At 44.7% G+C, this 18,761-nt stretch overlaps 1 protein-coding gene across 5 annotated transcripts in view; it reads right to left on the bottom strand.

Annotated features, from left to right (window-relative positions):
- Positions 1-18,761, bottom strand: part of UBE4B (ubiquitination factor E4B) — a 69,327-nt gene that overhangs the window by 31,202 nt on the left and 19,364 nt on the right. For 3 of the 5 annotated variants that reach the window (XM_028740707.2, XM_028740708.2, XM_028740709.2), the window contains 6 exons: positions 13,352-13,487; positions 10,148-10,235; positions 8,870-9,014; positions 6,769-6,997; positions 4,874-5,278; positions 2,178-2,297 (listed from right to left, as the gene is read on the bottom strand). In XM_028740707.2, the coding sequence (XP_028596540.2) occupies positions 2,178-2,297; positions 4,874-5,278; positions 6,769-6,997; positions 8,870-9,014; positions 10,148-10,235; positions 13,352-13,487 (1,123 nt within the window). The remainder of the gene's footprint in view (positions 1-2,177; positions 2,298-4,873; positions 5,279-6,768; positions 6,998-8,869; positions 9,015-10,147; positions 10,236-13,351; positions 13,488-18,761) is intronic. The other 2 variants (XM_028740710.2, XM_028740711.2) reach the window with 2 other exon arrangements.

Genomic DNA, 18,761 nt, shown 5'->3' with positions numbered 1-18,761 from the left:
TTTTGCTTTGGGGTTTTTTTGGTTGGCGAGAGATTTGGTTTTGTTCACTTGGTCAGTTCATTTATTATAATGGTTCTGTGTATGCTTAAAAGGTAAAGGAACCCCTGACCGTTAAGTCCAGTCGCAGACAACTCTGGGGTTGCGGTGCTCATCTCGCTTTACTGACCGAGGGAGCCGGCGTTTGTCCGCAGACAACTTCCGGGTCATGTGGCCAGGATGACTGAGCCACTTCTGGCAAACCAAAGAAGCACACGGAAACACCGTTTACCTTCCCGCCGGAGCGGTACCAATTTATCAACTTGCACTTCAACGTGATTTCAAACTGCTAGGTTGGCAGGAGCAGGGACCGGGCAACGGGAGCTCACCCCGTTGTGGGGATTCGAACCGCCGACCTTCTGATCGGCAAGCCCTAGGCTCTGTGGTTTAGATGACAGTGCCACCCACGTCCCTGTGTATGCTTGGTGTAACGCAATTGCTTTAGTCAACTTCCTCGGCTTACGTATTACTTATCCTTGAAAATCTAATAAGAATTATTCCAAATGAAAAACAGAAACAGCATGATGCTCCATGCTCTGACCCACAGTTGTTGATGGAGGCGCCTCATCAGCACAGGATTCACTTCCATGTCCACACCCAGCGACTCCAGTTCAAATGACCGCCTTGAAGTGCTTTAGGGTTCCTATATAGCCACCAAGGCCAGGTCACATGGGTACTGAGCACTGGAAGGAATCCAGCATTGCACTGTTACCAATGTTTTGCTTCTGCTTGCCCAATGAAACAATCTGCTCCCCCTGCACACCGTTCTGAGGGCTTCCTTGATTCCCCACCCCAACCAACTAGGAGGGGGCACCAGAGATAAATCCCCACGAAGCTAGCAGATTATCAATGAACATGCTTCCACTAGCAGGGACCTAAGAGCCCTTAAAGTACAGTGGAGCAGTAGCAGCCCCCCTGCACAAATGGTTATGATGTGTGTAAGGTGGGGAGGAAGAGGATTGTTACATTTACTTTCCACCTTTTCTCAAAGGAGATTGAAGTGGAGGACACACCTCTCCCAGCTCTCCAATTTATCATGACAGGTAGGTTAGGCTGAGGTAGTGATTGGCCCAAGGTCACCCAGTGGGTTTCCTGGCTGAGTGGGGATTCAAACCCTGATTTCCCAGGTCTTAGCCCAGCACTACAACATGCTGGTTTTGCAGTCTCACCGGAGGGAAGTGAACTCCTGGCTATGTATCCAATGCTATTCCAACTCAGAGCAGACTCAATTAAACTAATTTCAGAGGGTCTGCTGTGAATAGGTTTTGGTTGGTCACAACGCCTTAGTTTGCCAAGAGAAGCGCAGTCTCCTGTCTGAAGACCCCAAGGGCCATCTAGTCCAGCCCCTTGCAATGCAGGAATCACAGCATGCAAATGAACAGCATCTTCTATATGGGGCTGTGGGGGAAAATAATATATTCCTGTACCTAAGGAGCCAACAGCTATCCCTTTTGAATTTGGTGCTTTCCACTATTGCACCGATTTCAGAAGTGGCTAGACACACTCGAGAGCAATTGGGACCTCCCAAGTGTATCTGATTCCTGTCAAAAGCAACGTGACAAGGCAAGGCGCCAAATCCACAAGGCACAGAATTCAAGCAGCTGTGGCTTGAATTGGGCATCATCTAAAGCTAGGAACCCGTTCACCCTGCCCTGCCCTGTGATATCACGCGATGGACAGAATGGGCATGCTTGGCTCATTTGGAGATAGGAAGGATTAAGTCCAGAGGTTGGAGGAACCCCACAACAGACTTAAACTCTCCTGCCTTGGCTCTACTGAACACCCTGGAACGAAAAGGTTCCAAGAATAGAAATTATAATCTCTTAACACACCTGGCTGGAAAGTAGAGGTTAAGGAGCCTGTTTCAAACATTGCTCTTCCCACCCTCCTCACTACAAGGCAATATTGGGTAGCCTTTCCTCCTGGCATTGGAGGCTTGGAGGGGAGAAAACAGGTTTAATGGGGATTGTTAAAATGTGAGCAAAACCATGCACAAGAACTGTTATTATGGGAATGGAATTAGATGCAGCTGTATTTTGGGGGGGAGAGGGTGTTATGATATGGTAGGCAGAAAAGTAAATGTAAACACATGTTAGTTTTAAGCACCCAAGCATAGGTAGGTTGCACACTTTCTGGAATACCTGGACCCAAATTGGACACAAGAAAAATCATCCTCATCCTCGTCCTCATTTTCTTCATCAGAACTGTCCCCAGAAACATCAGAAACGGCAAGGAGGAGGGAAAAAGGGTTGTCGTACATACTATTCATAACAAAAGCAAATATGGACCAGTGAATATGAAAGAGAGAAGAGAGAAGGGTGAAAGGAAGACCAAAAAAGAAAGGGGGGAAATATAAAGAGTAACTTGTTCTACCAACATAACATTCACCGCAAGCATGCAAGCATGCAGAAGCCACGACAATGCTACTACAAGCAAAAGGTGCTGGATGCAACTAAGTCCTACTCATAGTAGACCCACTGAAATGAACAGACCTAAGTTAGTCGTGCCTATGGACTTTACTGGGTCTACTCTAAAATAGAGCTAGCTACAGACACAACCCCAAAAAGTATTCAGGTCAATGAAAGCAAAGCAGTATCTGTTTTCTCTCCAAGTGAGAGAAGGGCTAGGTTTTATAAAGAGGAGTCTTTTGAGAAGAATTCCCAACTGGAATAGGAACTCCAGCATCTCAGGCAGAGGTTCTTGTATGCAAAGGGACCCTCTCCTTATGCAAATCGTGCCCTGCAGACTAGGGTGCTTTGGGTCTTCCTCATGACCATCTATGGCACTGCCTTACACCAAGTCTGCTCCCTGGTCAATTTAGCTTGGCCTCAACCAGCATGGGGACTTGCAGATGCATTGGACTGAAGCAGCTATCTTCAACCCAGTTACGGTCTATCCCCTAAACACACCGGTTCTAACTGGACAACACAACCCACAAACAAAATCAATGCCCTCCTGCTATCTGCTGGTCATTGAGCAGATCCCATTCAGATGGAGCCACTGAAGCAGGTGTGCAGAACTTCTGGACCTCCAGGTGCTGCTGAACTACATGCTGGCTGGGCGCTGACGGGAGTTGCAGTTTAGTGAGGGGCACAGAGGTTCCCCATACCTGCTATTAAGGGAGTGTGAAAGCAAACCTGGTGAGTAATGCAGCAGGTGTTAAAACAATCATAGCTGTCAATGAGAACAGGCCAGAAAACTCGCAACACAGTAAGTCTACTTGCTACGGAGTTCAGTTTAAGAGTTAAGCTGGTAAACACTATATATTTTTCAAAAAGCACCAGCAATTTCAACACAGGGGATCTCTTCATCAAAGTAAGCAGGTAGAGAAGGATTTTATGGCATGGTGGCCTTGCACCAGAACACAGTTCAAGCAACCGCCCTTTAGTTTTCATACATACACACAGAGTGTCCTGGGGTCCCCTTATGAAATCCCATGAGTTGTATCCATTTTTTACCCAAACTTTAACACTGGACGCAACCCTATGCCTTTTAGTACCATCATTACATTGACGGCACCCAGATCCCTCTCCATCCCTAAACTGTCCTCTTCGCATCATTTAAGCACCCCCAACTGCCTCAAACAGCTAAGAACCTAATAAGACCCTTCTGGGTCAGGCCAAAGGCCCATCCAGTCCAGCGCCCTGTTCTCACAGTGGCCAAGCAGATGCCTCAATGGGAAATCAGCAAGCAGGGCCTGAGCACAACAACACTCTCCCCTCCTGCAGCTTCCAGGAACTAGTATTCAGAAGCATTGCTGCCTCCGTGGGGGCAGAGCATAGTCACCATGGCTTGGATGCTTAATCACAGTCTCAAGTCCATCCCTTAAAGCAGCCAGGTCCCTCCTGCACCCAATGTGACTTTTATTTTTAAAGCTCTTCATTGAGCACACATAAAACTGACACAAGATTGGTTGCAACAGACCGTTAAAGCATCAAGGTAAGAGAAATAAAGATAACTGCCATAGATACAAAGAATGGCAGACCTAAAAGGTCTATGGGGCAATGTGCCATCTACTTGCGACCATACTGTTTAAATTATTTCATTGCCTGTCTATATGGTACTGGGCCAAGTTTAAGGTATTACTTTTAGTTTATAATGCTCTAAGCAACGCAGGACCTGGTGATTTTCTGCCTTGCCTTGTGCCATCTGGTTCCTGAGCTCAGCTGATGAGTTCCTGCGGGTCAGATGGGAGAGGATCCATAGGTAACAGGTCCTTCAGCATGGTTGCAGAACTGTAGCAATTAGGGCAGGCACCTACTTTCCTCTGCTTTAGGCACTTTTATCTGTGTCTAACCTGTTGAAAACCTCTCTTCCTATTACTCAGGTTGAATTGGCACTTTCAGTCTGCTGCTGAAGCGATCTACGCTGAATAATTTGTTTTATGCTTTTTCGTTTCGTTTCGTTGCTGGTCTTTACCTTGTATGTACTCTTGTTTGCTGCCTGATTTTACATTACGCAGCTTATACATTCTGAAAGCAAGCAAGTAGAAGTCAACAGGAAAGATCCATCTAGACAAGGAGATCAAGGTAGGGAAAGCACTCTTTTCTCAAAACAAGTTATCAAGCAAAGGTGGGCACGTTATCCCCAAATTTCGGGGGACTCAAGAATGTCACTATTTGTTCACCTTCTCTCCCCTAAAAGAAGCTGTGAACTTCACACATCCTACGCCAAAAGCTTTGTGGTTCAACAGGTGCCACTTACAGTCAGTGTATTAGCTTGCCTCAAGCACAATTAGGAACCAAAAAAAGCTTATTATGTTGTTAGCTGAGTTCTTCTGAAGTGCATCAAGTCACACCAACTCTGCACAGCACACATTAAAATGCAAGCTCAATACCTAGACGGTGTCCTGCTCAGGAAAGAAGAATGTCTGCCAAGGGGCCCGGGCGAAGCAGGGAACAGAGGCAGGGCCATAGCTACAGGCCTAAGCCTGGGCAAACCAGCCCGCACAGCTGGAGGACTGGCACTTATAACAGGAGGAGTTGGAGAGCGGGAGAGGATGGAGGTGCTTGCTGAAGGCAGAGTGGGAGGAGCTGGGAAGGCCCAGGGATGAGCCACCATGTACGGGCGGTACCTCGGGGATGGGGGTTGGACTACCAGTGGGCCTGCTGGCACAACATGAGGGCTAGCAGAAATGGGAGGGGTGGGGGCAACTGGGCTGGCAGAAGATGCAAGGAAGGAACCGGCTAAAGGTGCGCGGCTTGAGAGGCTGAAAAGAGGAGCTGGGCTGGTTCCATAGAGACTAAAGTCAACGAAAAGAGGGAGGAGGAGGAAGAAAGGAAGGAAAGAAAGAAATAAAAGAGAGATAAATTGGGAGCTTAGAACACAGCAAAAAGGGAAGGTAATAAGATACAGAAACAGGCAAGACAGCTCAACATTTCCCCTTCCAGTACGATCCTATTTTATACCCATTTAACTTGCATGATTTCAGCTATAGGAGTTGAAGGCACACTTGCTGAAATTGCTGAAATACCAGCAAGGCAGAGAATTTTAAACCTTAGGGTTTCCTGGTGCAGAAAGAGCTTTTCAGCACTGTGCCATAGATTTGGGGGGGGCAGTCAAGGCCCATTCGGCATGCCAGCTTTGGGAGTCCTAGACATACCCCCCCCCCCCGCTAACTGTGGGGTGGTTCCAAGGGTTTGGGAATGCGTACCAAACCGCTGTGTAACAAGTGACTGTATTGTACTTTTCTCACCACAGCGACTGATGCCTTACTTTGGCCTACAAAGCAGGGGTGTCTAACCCTGTTACTGTTGGGGCTCCAACTCCCAACAGCCAGGAATGATGGGAGTTGTAGTCCAGCAGCATCTGGAAGGACAAAGCTTCTGCAACTCTGCTATAAAGAGTCATCCATATATAAATGAATCTGAAAACTACTGTATATACTTGAGTATAAGCCGACCTGAATATAAGCTGAGGCTCCTAATTTTACCACAAAAAACTGGGAAAACTTATTGACTCAAGTATAAGCCGGTTCACTACACTACAAACCTGGTGGTGGCGGCAGCAGAGGAGGAGGAAGGTGCAGCCCGAAACGGCTCCTTTCGGGTCACTCATCCCTCCGCCGCTGCCTCTGCCACTCGCAAGAGCAGGCATAGGAGCAGTGGTTGGGAGAGGCACAGTACAGTGCAGCGCATCTCCCAACCACGGCTCCTGTGCCTGCCCTTGTGAGAGGCGGGTGGCGGCGGCGGGACCAGCGGCGAGAAAGGGCTCTTTTCGGGCTGCTCATCCCGCCCCCACCCCCTCACTCAAGTATAAGCCAGGGGGGCTTTTTCAACATAAAAAATGTGCTGAAAAAGTTGGCTTGTACTCGAATATATACGGTAAATGCATGTTAAAGTGAAGGGATAGCTGCCATTTGCAGGTGCATTTCCCCACGGAGCACACCAGAGCACACGCATTCTGGCATCCTAGTAATCTCTGCCTTTGTTTAACAGGAAGAGCTCCCACAAGTTTCTAGCTCTCATTAGTGCTCAAAAAAGTTGAATGACAGGGGGAGAAAATAAATGAGAGGTTCTGCTCAGCGGACAGTTATCATAGAAGAATTGGCCAGGTTTCCTATGGCTATGCTTCAAACAAATACCATACTTTCCCCCCACCCTCCGGGCATCCATCACACCTTGCCTTGCACTGCAGAACTTGGAAAGAACCATTTTGCACACCTAACTCCTCTGCTCTGCCCTCGCAAACTCACTAACATGGAACCCAGCTAGTTATGCAGCTATAACTTACCTCGATAAGGAGCTGGAGCCAAACGAGCCCACGTTACAGAAAATGGGGCTCGTTCCTGGATTGGAACCAGTGTTCAGAACCAGATTTCTATCAGGCGACCGAGCAGCTGCTGCAATGGGCTGCGAGGTGGCTGTCAAACTGGCAAAGGGGTTTTCCTCCTTCGACTGGGTCGACATCATCAGAACTTCCATCAGGATCTGGCCAATCAAGTCTTTGAAGTCCGAGAACACTTTTGAGGAGAGACAGAGAGAATGACATGAACGTTCTCCGCTGTAAGCACCTCAGAAGCAAAACAGAGTTTAAAGGAAAGATCTGAAGATTATGAGGTTGACAAGCCAGATAGTCTTGAGAAAATATAGCACATGGACTCAGCAGGGGCTGTATCCCACCAAGTCCTGCTCAGAGCAGATCAATTGAAATGAATGAACATTAATTTCGAGAGATGTACTCTGAGCACCTGCTTTTTGACAAACACCCCATACAGCTTGAAGGAAAGCAAGGAACTAAGATGAGCCTGCTGAATCAGGCCAAGGGCCTGTCAACCCAGCATCCTCGATGACAACAAAAGCTTCTCAGCATTAGGAGTGCCAATATCAGCCACACCTTCCATATCAGCCACCGTATCACCCGCTTCTGTTTCAAAGACAGGAGCTGCAGAGGAATCTGAAGGTATTGGCAAGTCTAACGTCCTTGCTTGCCAACAAAACAGACTGAATGCTTTCCATCTTCAAGTCGTGAACACGGTGGGAGCTGAGCCACCCACCAAATAAGAGTCCTTCCCCTCCCTACACACTCTCTTTGGTGCCAGCTCAGACACCATCTGGTGATGACAAATGCAATTTGGAGCTCTGTACCCACCGAAGGAAATCCAACGCAGCAGCTAGATGGGAACTCGCTAGCCCATGCCACCAGCCATCTCCCATGAACAAGCAACTGTATTAATCACTAGCCTTTGTTTAAGCATGATGGGACACGTGGGAAGGGGGCTTTAGCTCAGCAGCAGAACACAAAGCTTTGTAAGCAGAAACTCAGTCCCAGAACCTCCTGCGCAACAATCTTAGGTAGGTTGCAAAGACCTTTGCCTGAGAACCTGAGTCCGTAAGAGAGCGGAACACCAGGCTGGAAGGCCCAATGGCCTGAGCTGTGATCTACTGACCTTATACCAGGCTGCTCGAGTCTTAATGTGTGGAACTACAGTTCCAATCACCCTTGACATCCAGCCATGCGGGCTGGGGCTGACAAGAATTGTAGCACAACAACATCAGGTTGGAGAGGGCTGTCTTATGTGTGTCCACAACAGAGAGAAGGAGTGGGGGGGGGACCACTCTCATTTGGGGTGGATCCGTAGTTCAGTGGTATGTAAAAGACCCCCAGCTTCTGTCCAGTTGGTGCTAACCTGTAACAAGGCATTTTCAGTGGTGGTTCTCTGCTTGTGGGATGCCCTCTCTGGTGATGTACAATGCCTCTATCATTATTAAATTTCAGGAGGAATTTGAAAACATTCCTATTTGCCCAGGCATTTGGTGGTTGAAGAATACTGTTCCTGGCAATCTCAAGGTCATTGGATGCTTTCAATTGTAACTGCTTTTAATATATTTTTAAACGATTTCAGATGCTATAGTTAACATTTGTTTTTAGAACATTTTAATATGTTTTAGAATGTTTTTGCTTGCTTTGTATTTTTTAAATTGTGTATCTGTTTGCCATCCTGAGCTCCTGGGGGAGGAAGGGTAGATATAAATTCAAATAAATCTGCTCCAGTTTGCATTTATTTGATAATTCCAACCCCCCCTCCAAAAAAAAATCTCTTTTCCCTCTCTTTTGCTTCCACTGTTTTTGGTTCATACGTGTATTTTGACCCAAGATATCTAAGAATAAACAAGATAAAATTTTAAGTAAGCATTTTGCCTAGAAAGATTTTTAATTAAAATAAAACTGAAAAATCTCTGTAGCTGTTTGAGAAATGCTTCTACCTGAGACCTTGTAATGCTGCTGCTGGCCAAGATAGAATACAGCATTCAATTAGTAGGATGGTAAGCAGCCCGGCTTCTGAATTCAGCATCATCAACAAACACTTGGGATTAAACCTCAGGTTCCTTACCTTCCTTTGGGTTCTGTTTAAACTGCTCAGAAAGCGAAGTTAGGAAGATGACGTCTCTGTCTCTGTCCTTCCAGGAGACCCGGAAAATCTTGCAGACCAGCTGTAAGGCTTGCTCTTCCGATATCTCTGATCCTGATGGGGGCTCCTTTATCATGGGGAGGGGGGAAAGAGGAAAAAGATTCGGCTACTCATTCTGAAAAGCCACGAAAGGGCAGGTATTCGTGATCATGTAAGCTAAGGGTTAGCAACCTCATTCTGGTCTGCTGTGCTACATTCCACCCTGATGCAAACATAATGCTCACTAACAGTGACAGCAAGTCATGGAAGGGTGGAATTTGCAAGTGAGAGAGAGGGTTGTGCCCTCCAGCACATTCCCCATCTCTCAAAGATGGTTCCATTTGTATTTGCATCCCACCTTCCAGGCCGCAAAGGGCTCCCCACAAGGCTGCTTACAATATTGAAATTATGCAATGAAGAAAGGCTAAAAACAAGAGGAACCTGCAACAAAATGTGGGAACATGGAGGGCCCCTGTTCAGAATGCAAACCAAACTGCCAATGTCTTCTTTCAAGATACACCAACCCCTCCCACCTATTTTTCTATTCTTCCCCTCCCCCCAACAATAATTCTGCATTCCAGGCAAAGTGAGGATGCTCAGCCCTCATTGGGCTGCTTTTGGGATCCCCTCAGGATCTCCCCCCCTCCAATGTTATTTTATTTTTAATTTCTGCAAACCTGGGGGTTCTCCCAAGCCTCTTGAACATGGGTGGTGCTGTTAGGCTACATAAGGATCGGCACTCACCTCTGAACTTCGGAAATAAAGGGATGGATAACAAACGGGCAAAAAACCCAAATCCATTGAAGCAAGCAAAAACTCAACGCAGGTCAAATAAGTTAAGCTTCAGGTGCCCACCTACAGGCAGTGAGGGAGCCAACTGAGCTTCTCTTGGAGAGAGTTTCACAACAGCATCGCCACAACCAAGAATCCCACCCCATATCCCACCCAGCTGCAACTCCTCCACTAGAGGCAGCACATGCAACAAGACTGATAACAAGCATAGGTGGTTTGTTGTTTGAAAATGAGCCCATAGCATTTTGATAGCACACTCCTAACTTTTAACTGCCCAGAGGCCTTGGAAGTAAGAGTGAGCAAGAAACCCAAATGAATAAAAATAAACGAATGAACATTCATTTTTAAACCCGTGCACACATTGCCCCATAAAGAGCAACAGTCAAGGGTCTCCAAGCTTCCCAACACCATCCAGTACAGCTTACCCACCTTATCAGTGAGGCTCCTTTTCTCTCTTCGGTCATTCTCGTCAACTTCCATGTTTTCAATTCCTGAATCTACATCCACCTGGGACATACTGTCAAGTAGAACAAAGAACCCATTAATTCTTCCAGGCACTTTCAATGAAAGTTGCTGACCGAAAAACAGGAGGGCTGCAGAACGTGAAGGCAGCTCAAGGAGGGAAAAGACTGACATACACAAGAATAACTGGATCCATTGACAAATGTTGCCATTAACAGCTACTAGTCAACAGCCCTGGCCTACAACCTATTGTACATAGTGTTTTGCTCTCCAAAGAGAGGCGGAAAACTTGTGACTCAACCTGAAAGGAGCCCTACTAGAGCAGCCCATTAGGAACTAAACAAAGTGGGGGAAGAAACCCCTCTGTTCTTAAGTTGGTTCCTGCACAGAACAAAAATCAGGGCACACAGATGGTGGTGAGGCTGCATGCAGTTTCTGGAGGCTTATTTTTATTGTTAGCATTATTATTAATGCAACTTATTTGCCACTTTTTTATGAAAGCAACTCAAAGCATCTTACAGCAAAAAACAACAACACATACATTAAACCAGCCCAAAATTAAAACAGGTTCAAAGCTAAAACTCATTCATATCTTTAGAAGACAGAACTGTAACATCCTACCCAGTGAAGGAGGCTACAGATAATCAAAAGTCAAAGGCCTGCAGCAAAAGGATGCTTTTGCCTAGCACCTAAAGGTAAGCAATGATCGCACCAGGCAAGTGTCTCCCAGGAAATGCCGCCATTAAAAAGGTCCGTTCTCACACTGCCACCCTCCAGATCTCTTTCTTTATACTTTTATTTATATAAGTATTTCATATACCACCATATCCTGTGGTTATACAAATTAAAGAGAACATAAAAACAGTACACGGTGAACATTAAAAAGACCAGTAGGGAGATTTAAACGGCATAGGCGTGTTGGCATGTCTTCAAGAGACCCCTTAAGTTAACAGCAAGGGTGCCTGGCGAAACTGGCCATATTTGGTGAATTCTGAAATCTGTGTGTTACTGACTTATAGTTTAAATTGGGCATAAGTCTTGGGGAGCAGAAATACGTGCATGAATTTAATATATTAACTATCATAAATGAACTGAAAAAACATATTCCCAGTTAAACAATATAGTGAGTTCTGGAAAAGGAGAATAGCAGCTTCTGGTTCACTGTAATCTTCTGAGAAGTATGTGCCAAATTTAAAACATGGTCGCTAGAGGAGGATTAGAATCTAGAAACCAAGAGAGGGACAACCCTTTGAAGGGTCTTAAATTTCTGTGATGGGATGAAAAATCTAGTTTCCCATTTCATGAATGTGTGTGTGTGTTTCCTTTTCGATGTTATATTTGGTTGTTAATTAAATAATTTCAGAATGGATAAATTCTTTTAAAAAATAAAGACAGAAGAATTGAGTATTTTAATGGCTGAAATTTAACTGTAAGATTGCGGGGAAACTACAAAAAGACCCCTGGTGCTTCGAAGGCTAATCAAATATTTAATACAGAAGAAGCTTTCATGGATTAAATACCTTGCCAACTCATGTAGTCTCAGTCTGTAACTGGCATCATTCTTGCCACTGGAAATTGTTGTTTGGTTTTTTAATCAATTCTATTAATTTTTCTCATGTCCTTTTTTGTATTAAGCTTTAGTGTGTATGCTACAAATAATATGTTTAAACAATCTTCTAAAACTAAAAAGGAAAAGCCCCAAACAACATCTGAGCATAGACCACCTAGATCATTATTTGGTCCATCTAGCTCACTATTGACTACACTGACCGGCAGCAGCTGTCCAGGATTTAAGGCAGGGGACATTCCTGGCCCTACCTGGAGATGCCAGGGATTGAACCTGGGTCCTTCTGCATGCATCTCCAACCACAGAATATATGTAACAGTTAGAAGCTGCTGTTCTTTGCACCCAGCAAATGTTCACCTGATTGAGGGGTTTCTACCCAGTCCCTTCAACTAACCCAGCAAGGCAGGAGCTGCAGTCGCGAAAACCAAACAGGTGAGGGCCACGCTTGCCTCTTATCTCAGGACTCATGCTCAGACCACAGGGGCAAAGAGCATGACCCCAACCAAAAGCTCCCCTCTTCCTTTTCGCTTCTTTCTTCACTACCATTTTTCTTCCTAAAACATCTAGGCAATTGTAACTGCTTTACACACCGCCCTCACAAACACGTTTTGAGCAATCAATGTTGCATGCTATTGCATTATTAATTATTCAGATATCTTATCAGCCACTCTGATTGGGTTGTTAATATTGAGAGCTTTTATTACATTGTCAGTTTCTATTTTTTACCCTTTCCTTTTGAATTTCAGTTCCCACAATCAATTCCCTAATATGTGGTTGTGTGTTGTTGTTTTAAAATGGTAAATTTGACCCCATTACCAAAATAGCATCCTATCCCTCTGGGTGGGAGCTTAAAAGAGGCAGTTCTAACCACTGTATTTGCCAGCAGGACATTTTGGGTTAGAGAGGTGACCTTAGCCCATCAACCCCCCAACTGCTTAAGATGCCCACAGAAAAAAAAACTAGTTGCCAGCAAAGGCTTAAGCAGAAGATAACTCAGATTAGCTTCCCACATGAGTGTGTGTGTGTGTGTGTGTGTGTTTAGGGGGGGAGTGTATGCATGCAATAAGGTTTTCCAGCTAGACTACATATATGCCACTTTTTCTGGATTAAAGTTAAAGAACCATCACCTCTTTGAGCATAAGATATGACTCAACTGGAGATTTATGAGCAAATGATATTCCACAAACACAAGATAGATGGGAAGCACTGAGTGCTGGGCTGACCTGGACCACCAGCTGCTCCCTCTCCCCCCATTTCACCTCTCCTGCCCCTTAAATATACACATAGTTCATATTATTTTGATTCATTATGGTTTATTTTGTATTGTTCGACTGTATTCTTTTTGGCTTCTTTGTGGGAATTTCAATAAAAACTATCAATTAAAAAGATCCACTTACTTTGCTAAAAGATACCCTGCCTAGTTCCCCAGAGACAATTCTATCTCACCACCAGGAACCAGGCGAGCAGCTATTTACAAGCTCATGTTAGAAACTGCTGAGCAGGGCATAAAAAACTAGCATCTGTATGAGCACAGGCAACAAACATCTGGGGCAACCCACAATGAGACAGCCTCAAATGAAGAGGGCAGATGGAAACTTTTTTACCTTTTCTCACAGGAGACGCTATCGATATCCATGCTCTGCGACCGGGAGAGGGACTGAGATTGTGTTTCGAGGCTGTTTGATGGGGAGCTACTGAGCGAACTCACACCTTCGCTACTCTGGCTGCGGTGGGCTACACCTGCAGGGAAAGGACACCAGGGTGGGAAAAAACTGTATGTCATTTTGTTCCTACAACACATTCTTGAACTAACCACACACAGTGTTCGAAACTCCCATTGATCTAGGCGGGTTTTGCGACAGGGAATTTCATTAGCATGAGCAGTTTCTAAGCTCTGGGTGCAGTACTGTGCCTAAGATTTCAGATTAAAACTGCAGAGTGGAAGGAAAGGAGGGTCTTTTTTTGCCTCACCACTTCCAGTCACTCTCTGAAGACTGAAGAAGAGACGTTGTTAAGAATATTAGGGGGCAGGCAGGGGAAGCATGGGTTTGTTTTTTGCAGTCTTCAGAGGAGGACTAGACCATGCGAAAATGAACGTGTGATTTTAGCCATCGTTCATTCATTTTCAGCTTTGTATTCTTGTTTGGAAAAAAGCACGCCTAGACATTCCGTTGTTGCGCCCATAACCTAGGTTTAAGGTGCCATTTAGTTCCTAGCTTTCCTATCTCAGTTTCCAACACTGAACACACACATATTGTAAATTACACACACATCACATACTGTATTTTTCGTGTATAAGACTAGGGGGTTTTTTAACCCAAAAATTAGGTTTAAAATTGGGGCTTGCCTTAAACATGGGTAGTGCTGAGGGGTGTTTTTTTTAATTTGGAGTCCCCCAAAATAGAGGGTGTCTTATACATGGGGGTATCTTATAGACGGAAAAATACGATACTTATATTACACACACACAGCAAAAAAATGCTGCAGCACATTTCTCCCCCTCCCAATACCAGGAGTAATCCTATTCCAGCCAGCCGTGCCTTCCCTCCAAGGCACTATTAAGCTGCTCAGACAAGCCAATTCAGGCTTTCCTTCCTTCTTCCAGTTGTTTGTTTTTCTTTTCCAACTGACACTCAACATTATCTGCTTGCTGGGAACAACAGAATATTCATAAATCCTCACTGGGGCTGAGGTATTGGCTTTTTTGAGGGAGGGGGGACTGCCTCGTTTTTGGTTGCTTTTGTATTTCTGAGCGGCCTGGAATTGAACCAAGCATACCAATACCAACTTCTAGTTCCTAGTGACCCTACTTTTCAACTCTGTTGGCACAGGGTGACTGAGTTTGCTAGTAAGAGTGCTCCTTATATACAATGAAAATGCTAAAGTGTCAATTAAAAGATGTTATATATCTGCAACATAAATAATCAGCAATGCACTAACACCAGTAATCCCCAAAGACTTCAGAGTGATGTGTTGTAGGAAATTAATTCATGAAATTAATTCCAATGAGTTCAAAGGTTGCCCACTGCAACTCTGTAGAGTGTCACTGCTCTGAGAGGGGCCAGCCATGACAAAAACTTTGACTCGCATCGAGTCACTGCAAAGTGGGCTTCTGGGAGGGTAGAACATTATTACTGCATACTCGGGTACCAGACAAAAACTTTGCCCATGAGATGTAATCCCATGCACCAGAGATTTTCATCCTTTTTGAGTCAAATGCTCCCTTGACCAACTACATTCTTTCTGCGGCTCTCCTGTGAGGAAATGCGCTCCAAGTCTCCAAAGCCCAATTATGTCATCTCTAGAGCCGGCACCCCCTCACGCCTTTTCAAACACCCTCCCTTGTGGCGTGTTTCCTCAGCGTCCTCTCCTTTCTCCTCTCCTTGGGAGTCCTCTGGCAGCTGGTGAAGGTGAGGCCACCATCTTGAGAGGGCATCAGAAGAGGGAGGGAAGAAAAGAGAGATGGAGTCCAGTGTTGCCTGTGGCACCCCTGACCATCATTCAAGGCACCCCAGGGTGCCATGGCACACTGGTTGAAAACCACTGCCATACACAGTCAAAACTACTTTTAGACATCCTAATTTGCTGGCAATAAGAGTGCAGCATAGCTCAACCCACCAGCCAAACATTACCTGTGCAGACTGCCGCTGGCTTGAACTTACTAGCAGTGATCAACAAGGGAAGGAACAGGAACTGTCACTCAAAGCCAGTGACAATATTCCATTTGCATCCCTGCCCTTCCTCCAAAGAGCTGCAAGCAGCATAAGTAGAGTGCTCCCATTTTATTATTGCAAAAAACATCCTGTAATGCAAATTTGTCTAACAGACTTAGTTTTTATTTATTACATTTAGCTCCTGCTTTTAAGGAACTCAAGTAAGGAAGCAAACCAAAGCTGATGGTCTTGATTTGTTTGAGCTAACTAGGAAGAGTTCAAACTCCTAAGTGGGGAACACCAGTTATCTCAGAAAGCTTTCAATTGCCTCCTCTGGCATACAAAAGACAGAGTGAAAGCCCATGGTTTACTAAGACTCACAAATGTAACACTAAACCATGGTTTAGCATTCTGTCTGAACCATTCCATCAAGTAAAAGAAGACCAAACATATTTAAAAACCTAGTAAGAACAAACTGATAAGGAAAGATAGCCGCTAGTACAATTTAAGATATCCATGAAGAATAAAAAGCAAAGAAAATGAAGCAGCCATCATTACTACCTTTCCCACTTTGCACGCTGCCTGCCAAGAAATAAAGTGTTGATAGTCATTTGCTCTGGACAGAATATACACTCCATAATCTATTCCAGCACACCCATAGCAAATTTAAATGAAAACTGTCCCCTATCTTTGGTAGACACAAACAATACTGAATCCAATAGTGGAGCAAGCTGGCCAGGATGATTTCTCGAAGTAAACAGCTAAGAGAGACATATGTTACATGAGCCACTTCAAACAGGAAAAAATATTTATTGCTATACTGCATCTACAGCATGAGGTCAATGTGCAATATTGCATCACAGTGGCATACTAGTCTCTCACCTAAACTGCAGGGTCAGGGTTAAGGAGGAAGGAAGGAGAGCAACAAAAACAAAGTAAGATATATTTGAGAGCTAGTTCACAACTACCATCATACACTCGCATAATGAAGGAACCGGGCCTTGAATAGGGCTATGCACATCAAGAGGCAGCTTGGTGCTCAGTGGCTATTACACGAGAGTTTGGCACTGTGTGGCTGTGGATTTATAGGGTTTCATGTAGGGATATTTATCAACCCTACTAGGATGATGCCAGGGATTGAACCTGGGTCCTTTTACATGCAAAGCATGAACAATGGCCCTTCTTCAGCATTAAGTGAATAGCTGCCATTCATCTAAATAAGGGAAAAGTAAACAGCTGCACTTGAGGACTGTTGCAGTGAGGGCAAACACAGCCCTGACACCCAGTGGCATCTGTCCTGACTGACTGGGATCTCTGCAGGGGAAAAGCCTGTATGATAGCAGGAACATTACTAATCCTTTATTTAAAATCAATGTTGTTGTCTATGCTACACATTTCAATAGGCTATTTATTGCATTTTTACTCCAAGGGCACATGCTCCTAAACCCCCAAACGCCACATTTTATCTCCACAAAACCCTCTAAGACAGACTATAGGTTATGTGCTGAACAGAGTTTTCAGCCCCGGCTGAAAACTTGGTATTCAGAAGCATAGAGCCTCGAAAAAGGAGCCTCTATCTAGCTGTTGTAGCCAGCGGCAACTTAGGGGCCCATCCAGTAATAACATCCAGAGGGGTAGCCGTATTAGTCTGTTGCAACAAAATCAAAAGAGGAACCTTAAAAGACCAAACAATTTACAATTGCATACCGTAAGCCCACAGGTTACACACATTTAACTTGTGCACATTCAGCTTTACATGCTTGGCAAATAATTAATTCCACCCACCATTGCTCCCAATGTGTTTCAACTAGACATGATTTTGGCTTTAGGAACCCCTGTGTAAGCTGTGGGCTTACTGTAATAAGCTGTTGTGGACTACCATCCACTTCATTAGATGCATGAAATTTTACAGGTTACCTTCTAACCCATTTACATTCTAACCCAATGAAATGGAATATACATCACAGAACCTTCTGCATAACACACAAGATGCAACTACGGCATCTACTTAGGTAGCTTTGAAACAGGGGTGGGGGCTAAATGTGGCCCCCAGGCCTCCTCTATCTGGCCCTTGAAACTCTCTCCAGCTCACACACCCCACCAGCCCTGCTTTACACACTCCTTGAGCGTTTCCCCCTGGAAATGTGTCCTTGAACTCTGGTAATGTTTCTTGCTTGTAAGGATAGAAGAATGTGTCAACCTGATCTTGTCCACCACTGATAAGCAGCTCCTGGAAGGATGTCCAGAAGGATATGGGACCCTCAGACTAAAAAGGGTTCCTAACCCCTGCTTTTAAAAAAATAGACAAGTTTATGGAAGACAAGGCTATCAAGGACTACTAACTGTGATGACTATGTCCTCTCTCTCTACTGTCAGCGACAGTATGCCTGAATGCCAGTTGCAGAGAATCACATGGGCAACTTGTCAGCTATTGTGAGAATAGGATGCTGGACTAGCTAAGCCTTTGGCTTGATACGGCAGGGCTCATCTTATGCCATAATAAATTTGTCTTGAAGGTGCCACAAAACTCTGCTGATTTGTCCATGAACACATCTCATTGCTCATGGCCAGCATCACAAATTGCTGCAGAGAATTTTGCAAACAATCCCAATTCCCAATATGGACTGTTTCAAGCCACAACCAGCAGGTGAAACGATCACACCCCGCTGCTTCCAAGGAGAGGAACTAACACACAAAAAAAGACAGGACCTAATAAGGTTGTACAAGATGCTCCCTTCAGCCGAAAGTGCTCGCATGGAAGAGAACATGGTATCAAAACAAGTGAATGTGCATTTCCACAAAATATTTAAGAGGAAAAATTAGGAAAGTGTCATGTTTCCTTACTGATCTATCATTCTGCAGTTTTTAATTAACATAGCAATGCAGAAAAAACTACTCCATACTGGAGTTGTAGAAAGAAATCTGAATTCCTAGGAAGCCAGTGTTCATTTTATTCAACCGCCCTGGGGGAAAAAATGACCAGGAATTTTTCTAACATAGCTGCTAACAGGAAGGAAATCAGAATTATTAAGCTGGATTTTTCACTGCCAATTGTGTTTATCATCCCTCTTTGGAGGCCTAAATGCCAATATAGAGAATAAGGATTTATTCACTATTTTTTTTAGTGGCCACTCGGCATCTGCAACTCAAACCTAGAAAGCCTTACAAGGACCATCCCTGGACTTGAACAGTTTAAAGTAAACGGTATAATTTCCTGTCACCAAGAAAGTACCTCAGTGATACTGGGAATGGACAGTTTTCATGGCAAGATGGTGACGTTTTATTCAATATACAAATGAAAACAAGTCTTAAACGAAACTCTCTGAAGCATCTTTGCAGATATTTGCATCCTGAACATCAC

The sequence above is a fragment of the Podarcis muralis genome, chromosome 7, assembly GCF_964188315.1.
Source record: "Podarcis muralis chromosome 7, rPodMur119.hap1.1, whole genome shotgun sequence".
NCBI lineage: Eukaryota > Metazoa > Chordata > Lepidosauria > Squamata > Lacertidae > Podarcis > Podarcis muralis.
This window is presented reverse-complemented; position numbering and strand designations above follow the sequence as displayed.